The sequence below is a fragment of the Dicentrarchus labrax genome, unplaced genomic scaffold, assembly GCF_905237075.1.
Source record: "Dicentrarchus labrax unplaced genomic scaffold, dlabrax2021, whole genome shotgun sequence".
Taxonomy (NCBI): Eukaryota; Metazoa; Chordata; class Actinopteri; family Moronidae; genus Dicentrarchus; species Dicentrarchus labrax.
In genome coordinates this window covers 4,112,229-4,120,768 of record NW_026136715.1, presented here as the reverse complement: position 1 = coordinate 4,120,768, position 8,540 = coordinate 4,112,229, and the positions used below count along the sequence as shown (strand labels likewise).

Below are 8,540 nucleotides of genomic sequence, written 5' to 3'. Positions count from 1 at the left end.
AAAAAAAAAAAAAAAAAACCTCCCACTCACCCCTGCGTGCTCGCTCCCGGTGACAGCGGGGGCGCGTACGTTTACGCTTTTACTCGCAAGCCACGCGTAAACGGTAAAAAAAAAAAAACTAGTTGGTGAACAACCTCAAGAAGCGGGAAGTTCAGGTATTTGTACACGATTTTTTTTGTTTTAAACTTCAGTTTCGGGTGAAGCTACTTCAGGGCCACTCATATACGGAGTTGGCTGTTGTTGCTACGTTGTGAAGGACTTTAAATAGCCGGGTAAAATGTCCGAGTTTGGCCTCCGTCGCTCGTCGGGTTTAGCCGAGTCACGGGCTAACGTTAGCATCGACAGCTAGCTGGCTAACCGCTACTTTTGTTAGCTTCGCCTTTTTAAAAGTCTTTTTAATTCAAAACCAGCGGCTCAAAACTCGGAAAACCTCTAGATCAGACAGTAACAGCAGCGTGGCGTCCAGATACGGTGTTTGTATTGCACGAAATGGTTGTAAGAATAAAAAAAATAAGTGGCAAATCGATTTCCAGTCGCTAACTCGTTGAGTTCATGTCAAAAATGTTTTTAAGATTTGAGTTTGTCTGCTTCAGATTAAAAAGCAAAGTGAATTTAATGGTGTTTCTTTATTATGTAATATATATGCTGCCCAATACAGCAAGTAGAAGTAAAATGACTTAGTAGAATTTAAGTAGTTAAAGTAAAACTACTTGTAGTAACTAATATTAAGGGTTGTACTGACAGTGTATGAACTATAAAACTATTAGACAAACTATTATTTGTCCTATTTTCTAGTAGTTAGAAATAGTTTCTCTATGACCCTTGCCGTACTGTGAAGTATAGAGATTTTATTATAAAAAATAACACATAAAAGTTGTACTTTTCTGTCCATGTGCACAAATTCATAAAGAAATTCTGGTGTTTAGTTCAATAGAAATGATCCCGTAGCACTAAATATTCCAGCTTATGTTTCCTTGTTTTTATAGTATTATTACTCCCATCAATAATACTCCTGTGTGCTCTTGTAAACCTGACACCTTGCTCTTTGTTTTTTTTTCCAGTATTCAGGCAGGTTGACAGAGAAATCTAAAAGATGTCGTCAGGCGCTCTCTTTCCAAGCTTGGTGAGCGGCTCGAGGGGAAGCTCCAGCAAGTACCTGGTGGAGTTTCGTGCCGGTAAAATGACCTTGAAGGGGAACGTGGTGACACCGGACAAACGCAAGGGCACAGTGTACGTCCAGCAGTCCGACGACTCCCTGATTCATTTCTGCTGGAAGGACAGGACGTCTGGGAATGTGGATGATGTGAGTATCTGAGAACATATGACTCCTACAGATTTTGAAACTGTTGTTCAGACAGTTCATACACTTAAAGTGATCATACACTTCCAAGTCTGAGAACAGGCCATCATTTTAGTTCTAGCACAGTATCATTTGTAGTATCCCGGGTTTGGGTCAGGACCTATGGTTGTATTTTGTTCCCCATCTCTCTCTTCCCTTGTTTCCGGTCATCTCTCTAAAAAAAAAAGGCTAAAATACACCCAGAAATGTAACATTTGTGGGGTTGTCTGTATTGTCCAGCTAACACAGGCTTTTAATTTACATTCTGATAATGATATATTGGATCAATAGTCATTTTAATTTTTACTTAAACGCATAACAGTTTAATTTTTTTACAATTTTAACTAAGTGAGACATTTAACAGTTGAAAAATAAAGTCAGTCAGGCTACTCTGGTGGACAATAAGTTAACATTTTCACAGCCAATGTGTCCGTCCAGCTTTAGTCAGATGTACTTTAGGATGTCAGTGATTCTACTGGGAGTGAAATGGATCTAACCATGCTTGCGCTTTGTTGTTTTTATGATGATTCGAGGTCTGTCGCTGTGTGGAATTTAACCTTACATGTCAACCCCTTGAAATCAAGCAGATCCCTAACTAGGCCAACAGAACTGTCAACTAGAATTAGACTAGAACTTGTACTCGATGGTGCATACTTTCAGTAAACAACTGTGTTGTTTCTGAGTATTCTTTGACAGCTGGTTTGATCAGCATGACAGAAGTTGTGACCACGTTCAGACATGTTGTACATTGCACAAATACCACAGAGAAAACGTGGTAGTGGCAGCACTAGCACGAAAAAAGGCATCTCAGTTTGTCATTTTCCTTTTTTTCCTATCCATTCTGCATTCGTACGTAAAAGCGTTTTTCATACAGCCAATGCTGACACATTACATCCTAATTTAGCTGTCCTTCCACAGAGCAGGCAAGGTGACTGAGTCTTTATTTCAGAGCTGCAGTGATATGTCGCTGCCTTTGTTTTCCCTTTTTGTAATCGGTTGATGGTGAGTTGTTGTGGCAGAGCAACCCCAGTGTTTTGTCCCTCTCTGTCTTTAATGACTCATGTTGTACCCTTTTTCTGTTCCAGGATCTGATCATCTTCCCCGATGACTGTGAATTCAAGAGGGTGAACCAGTGCACCACCGGACGTGTCTACGTGCTGAAGTTCAAGGCCGGATCCAAGAGACTGTTCTTCTGGATGCAGGTGAGAGGAAGATGCTCCTCGTCTACTTGGAGGGAGGAGGAATGAACTCCATCTTTTGTGAAAGCGTGACATCTGTGTCTATTTGTGTGCAGGCAGATGGATGTTCAAGTGGTAAAAGGAAGTAGGAGGCAATAAGAGCGATGAGCAGAGATGATGACAGGATGTGCAGGGCTGTAATCAGTTTATTCGTCAGGCAGACACGTATTTAATATTTATTCTCATCAGTAGCTTTGTCCTTTCATCTGCTCTAGTCCAGAGGGTTGTAGCTGTGGACTTTTTAATATATATACACTTTTGTTAAAATAGATTGTATGGTCATTTTGGGCCCCCCACAGTCACCTGGTAGGAAAGTTGCAGATTTTGTCAGGCCGGGATCTTTTTTTTAAAGTAATAGACTGGGCTCGGCTCGATCTCAGGCTCATTTTACTTCTCTCCTTTCATTGTCCCCATAGTGCATGTGTGTGTGTTTTTGCATGTATCAGCAGAGAGAGCTTTTTAACTTCCCTCCTTTCACTGTGCCCGGCTGCGGCTGAAGAATGTCAGACTTTGTCGGGCCGGGACGAGGGCCGGAGTTTTTTGGCCCTTGCACGGCTCTAGTGTGTAGAATTCTGTTACTTAGGGCCGCATGGTAGCTCACCTGGTAGAGCATGTGCCCCATATAGGCCGAGTCCTTACCACAGCAGCCCTTTGCTGCATATCATCCCTCCCCCACTCTCTACCCTCTTTTGTGTCCATCTTCACCTGTCCTGTCAAAATAAAAGCATTAAGAGACCAAAAATATCTTAAATTCTGTAATTTATGAAACCGAGACAAAAGCACAATTAGTTTAAATTTACAGTGGGAATATTTTGTCCTTTATGTTAATCTGATCTTTCTGTTGATGTCAAACCTGCCTTGTGCCACCACTGGGGAATATCTGTTAATTTACTCTGTGGATAATGCAGGTCTGATTTCAAAGAATTCCTACTTTCCTGATTTCCATTAGGAGCCAAAGACCGACAAGGATGAGGAGCACTGTCGTAAGGTGAACGAGTACCTTAACAACCCTCCCATTCCTGGAGCGCCAGGCAGCGGAGGCGGCAGCGGCCATGAGCTCTCCGCACTCGGGGGAGAGGGAGGCCTGCAAAACCTGCTGGGAAATATGAGCCACAACCAACTGATGCAGCTGATTGGACCAACAGGACTTGGAGGACTGGGTGAGCAGCACTGGATGTTTCTTTGACACGTTTTTTCCTTGTACTTTGTTACACACCCTGTCAGCATTCCTTTTAAATAAGTATCAGACATCAATTTGGACCCTTTTTGATTTGTTTGTGTCTGTCTAAGGAGGTCTGGGAGCTCTAGCAGGACCAGGACTTGCTAACTTGCTGGGTAGCGGAGGACCAGCCACTAGCAGCTCCTCATCCAGGTGAGACAGAACCCCACACACACATCAACTCGCATCCCCACTGCCATTACAGATGTAGGACAGAGTACATGTAAAAATATCATATAAATCTGGCTGCTTCCCATACCTCTGTCCCCCTGCTCCTCCTCCTCAGCTCTCGTAGCCAATCAGCAGCAGCTACTCCTTCATCAGGTGGAGCCTCCAGACTGAGCTCCTCTCAGGCCCCCACCACCCCTGTGACTCCTGCTGCCTCAGCTGTCTCCCCTACTACTGTTGCTCCCTCCACACCAGGTACATATTGTACAGTGTCATCATTATGTGTCAGTCATCTGCCAGTTAACAATCACTGCTTTTATTTTCTCATTCATGACAGACAGATTGCTTCATGTGACGCTTTAAAATCCCCTTAAAATCACCAAGCCTTACAAAGCAAGAGGCGCAAGTTGTGTTTAGTGTTTGATTAAAGTATAAAAGTGTTTATATATATTTAGAGAGTTGTAATGACAATAATTCATCATAATGCATTTTTTAATGAAGAGAAGAAAACCAAAAGTATCACGTTTTAATTTTTAATAACATGTTTGCATCGACACTTTGTTGTGTCTCATTCACAGCCTCAGCTCAGACCCCAGTGGTCCCAGCCTCTGCTGGAAGCCCCGCCTCCCACCAGCCCATCCAGCTCAGTGACCTTCAGAACATCCTCGCCACCATGAATGTGCCAGCTTCTGCGGCTGCTCAGGGATCAGCCGGTGAGCAGCAGATAATTGAATGTGGGGTAGACGTCTTGGTATAGTTCTGATTTAGGACTTCATTATTGCTACTAATCTCACTGTAAGTATAAAAAACAGCATCAGCTAAATCCCATGTGTCCTGGAAAACCTGGAAATTTAGAGACTAGTTTTCCAGTCATGGTTAAAATGACAATGTATTTTGTCCCTCGCTCAGATTGTCTACATAAACCCGGGTGTGTATTTTGTTTGCAACAGTTGGGAGGATACGCTGCACAGTATGACACTTCCGAACTAGAATCAAATGTGTCAATACTAGGTCTACTGGAAAATTAGAACATGTGTAAGAAAGTATTGGTCTGTACTGTCAAGAAAAACTCCTGGAAAATGATTTCTTAAAGAGTGTGAATGACCTTGTGAATGAGGCCAAGAAGAGAAAATATGGTCAAAGAAGAACAGAATAAAAAGGAGAGAGAATGGAGTGAATGCAAGTGTCTTTCACTAAGTATGACTGACAGGACTCCTCTCCCTCTCTGTAGTGGACCTGGCCAGTGTTTGCACCCCAGAGATGATGGCTCCCATCCTGACTAACGCCGAGGTCCAGCAGAGGCTCCTGCCTTTCCTCCCCAGCGGAGAAAGTTTACCTCAGAGCGCTGAGGAGATCCAGAACACACTCAACTCTCCTCAGTTCCAGCAGGTAGGAGGAACGGACGAACACAAAGTCGCTCTGCTGCACTGAGCGCCAAAGAAGCTCTTATCGCGTAGTCCAGATGGATTGAGCCAAAGAGAACACATTTATGGCAATGTGTTGCTTTTTATTGACTGGTGGTTGTCAACTGAATGGTGTTACTGAATGAGGCCATTAATGTGTGTAATTGCTGCAGCTTGATGTCAGACAGTGTGTGACTGTGATTGGTCCCTCCTTCAGGCGATGAGTATGTTCAGCAGTGCCTTGGCCTCCGGGCAGCTCGGCCCTCTCCTGAGTCAGTTCGGTCTGCCGGCAGAAGCCGTGGACGCCGCCAACAGAGGAGGTGAGACAACACGCACGCACACACACAAATGGCCAATGGTGATTATCTCAAAAGTCCAGAGAATCAGTCTGATTTGTCACTACTAACAAGTATTGCAGTGGCCAATAAACCTTTGCATTAAATAATATATTCACACGCTCGTATCACAATCATGTGGACTATTCCTTTCTGTGAATGAGTTATCTATAAACACATTTTGTATTTTGTGTCTCCGTCAGATGTGGAGGCGTTTGCCAGAGCCATGCAGGGCAGTAAAGGAGACTCCAAAGAGAAGAAAGAGGACGACGAGGACATGAGTCTGGATTAGAGCTCACACTGTCGAGCAACTCAACTGAGTCAAATCTGTGATTCCTCTTTATTTCAGTACCTTTTCTTTACCCCCCCATTTAATGTTACCTTTTTATACCAAAGGCAACACTCTGCTTCTTCTCAGGACGAACAGCACAGGGTCAGCAGAGCCGTTTTCACTGTGACCAACTTGTAAACCCTTCGACCTGACCTCCGTTTAGTTCTACTGAACCCTACTTTTACTCTGAAAGGACAGTCTTGTGAGAAAAAGGCGGGGAGTGTTCGGGGACTGAGCCTTAAGTTTGATTTTATTTTCTGCCTTTTGTTACCACAGTTCAGACCGTCAGCGAGTGCGGATACTTTCAGGCTTTTTTTGTGATTTACTCTTTAATAAAAAAATCATACTGGCAAACAACAACACAGCTCCAGGTGTGTTTTTAACACGGGGACACAAACACTGAAGAGTACCGTTTGTATGAAAAAAAACAAACAAAACTTTATTTAGAAATACATTTACAACACAGGAGGGTGGGAGTGAGTGGGAGGCACAGCTTATTTGTGTGAGATATAAAAGTGGTTATACTATATACAAGCTTCACACTCATGTTTGGTACATGTTTACATTGATGATGGAATGGAGGCGGGAAACGCTGCCTGCAACCTGGACAGGAGTGGGCTGATGGGATATGGAGTCTCATGTTTATGACTTCATCTGACAACTCAAAGACTGTAGAGTGAGTACAGAGTGAGCGAGGGTTTCAGATACTGACAATGCAACACTGGTCATTCAATCTGGATTTAACTGGCTGACACAGACAGGTTGTAAACTGGTAATTACGATAAATCAAATATGACCTGAACGCATCGTTATTACTGCGTTTGATAGAAAAGGTCAGCAGAGCAAACATGGTCTTGGGCTGTTTTTCCCAAAATAAAAACAGATTACATGTTAGATATTATGTGTGAGGAAGATGAGAAAGGTGACTAATGCCACAGCAGCCATTTTGACATGAAATAGGGTAAACGCACATTTTACAAACACTTATTAAGGTTGACTCTTTTTTTACCCGAATGAAACGGAACCTTAATTAGTATCATCTGCTGTGAAAAAGGCCCATTGGAACAGCCAGTGTCTTGTTCATGTTTGCATCACTTCGACTTGATTAAGTGATATTTCCAAACGTCCAGTCCTAGTTCCTGTTGCAGGTAACGTTGCCCACCTGTGCTGCCTGAGGATGTTGCTCATACATTACAGTGTTCACAGTGTTCTGACTCAGTAGGTATTAACATTCTCTGCGAGAGATGCACGATAAACAGCCGTATACATTATTTACTCGAATATATTGCAGATTCAGGAAATGAGTTTGGGACCAGAAGTGACTGATGTATCACCATTTGTTTGCAAAAGCAAGAAAAATCAAGCTGTGTGGCTTTTATTTACAATATACTACACATTTAATCATCGGTTTATGATCAGAGTTAAGTTGTACCAGTCTTGTATCAGTGCATCTCTGTGTGCTGAGAGTTGTCACAAACCAGTAACATTGCAACGACAAAATGGGAAAATATAAAATATACACTTTTCTGAAAATAGAAAATAAATATTAATATATATATTTTAAATTAGCTACAGTAACATGACACCCACCACCAATAATTTGCAGTTGGGGAATGTGAGGATAAGACTGTGTGTGTTTCGTGTGTGTTTCGTGTGTGTGTGTGTGTGTGTGTGTGTGTGTGGGTGTGTGTGTGGGGCTGGGGTCTACATGTGTGGGCAACCCTGCGTCCCCACAGCTCCGTGCACAGCGAGCGGTTTGGACAACATAGCAGGTCTGTGGTTGATTGACGCTTGGCGGACGCAGCCGTGGAAGGCTGGCAGGCCGGCAGGTAGACCAGGAACTGTGACGCCATCTGGTGGACAGAGAGAGGAACAACATGTTACCAAAAAAAGGAAGAACAGGGACAGAGAGAGAAAGAACTTATCAGATGGCTGTGAATCCCCCAACCATCCATCCATCCATCCATCCATCCATCCATCCATCCATCCACTAGTGTCAGCAGACTGTAATGTGCATTCTGGCAATTTCATAATTAGTGTACACAGGTGGGATTAATTCTAGGTTATCAGAACAAGAACAAGCAAATGAAATCTCATTCATTACATTGGGAATGAGGGTATCAAGGAAGAATATCCAATACGGCTTTCTTCAGAGAGGGACTGTGTCCCAAACAAACAAACAAATTTAGGACATCGTATTGAGCTCTGTACAAACTGATGGGCATTTAAAAACCCAACTATCTCTGCCATTTTATAGACTAAATGATTAATCAATAATAAGAGTGGTTTAGTTGCAATCATAAAGACAACAAAGGAGAAATAAAGACATTTCTGTTAAGAATAAGTCATTTGAGAACAAAAAATATCAAAATATTATGGAAGAATGCAAGATTTGGCTGATAGAAGAATAATCTATTTTAAGTGAAAGGTTGGAATTATATGTATATATATACGAGTAAACAGATGAGGAAAGATGAGGAGGATGTATTGCGATCTATTGAGCTTTA

The 8,540-nt window shown here is 42.6% G+C and overlaps 2 protein-coding genes across 4 annotated transcripts in view; one reads left to right on the top strand and one right to left on the bottom strand.

The window, feature by feature from the left end:
• The first annotated feature begins 17 nt into the window (after nt 1–17).
• adrm1 (ADRM1 26S proteasome ubiquitin receptor) lies at nt 18–6,393 on the top strand. Of its 2 annotated transcripts, none has more exons than XM_051424371.1 (10): nt 18–155; nt 1,062–1,303; nt 2,425–2,541; nt 3,527–3,737; nt 3,871–3,949; nt 4,083–4,219; nt 4,543–4,677; nt 5,196–5,353; nt 5,585–5,687; nt 5,906–6,393. In XM_051424371.1, exons 2-10 carry the CDS (start codon nt 1,094–1,096, stop codon nt 5,992–5,994), a joined length of 1,239 nt encoding a protein of 412 aa, XP_051280331.1. In that variant the 5' UTR covers nt 18–155; nt 1,062–1,093; the 3' UTR covers nt 5,995–6,393. The 2 variants fall into 2 exon arrangements, with proteins under 2 accessions (XP_051280331.1, XP_051280330.1); XM_051424370.1 differs by having other exon boundaries at nt 3,868–3,949.
• A 52-nt stretch (nt 6,394–6,445) lies between these two features.
• lama5 (laminin, alpha 5) overlaps nt 6,446–8,540 on the bottom strand; it is a 93,895-nt gene continuing 91,800 nt past the window's right edge. For both annotated transcript variants that reach the window (XM_051424293.1, XM_051424294.1), the window contains exon 80: nt 6,446–7,886. In XM_051424293.1, coding sequence (XP_051280253.1) covers nt 7,738–7,886 — 149 coding nt within the window. In that variant the 3' untranslated portion in view covers nt 6,446–7,737. The remainder of the gene's footprint in view (nt 7,887–8,540) is intronic.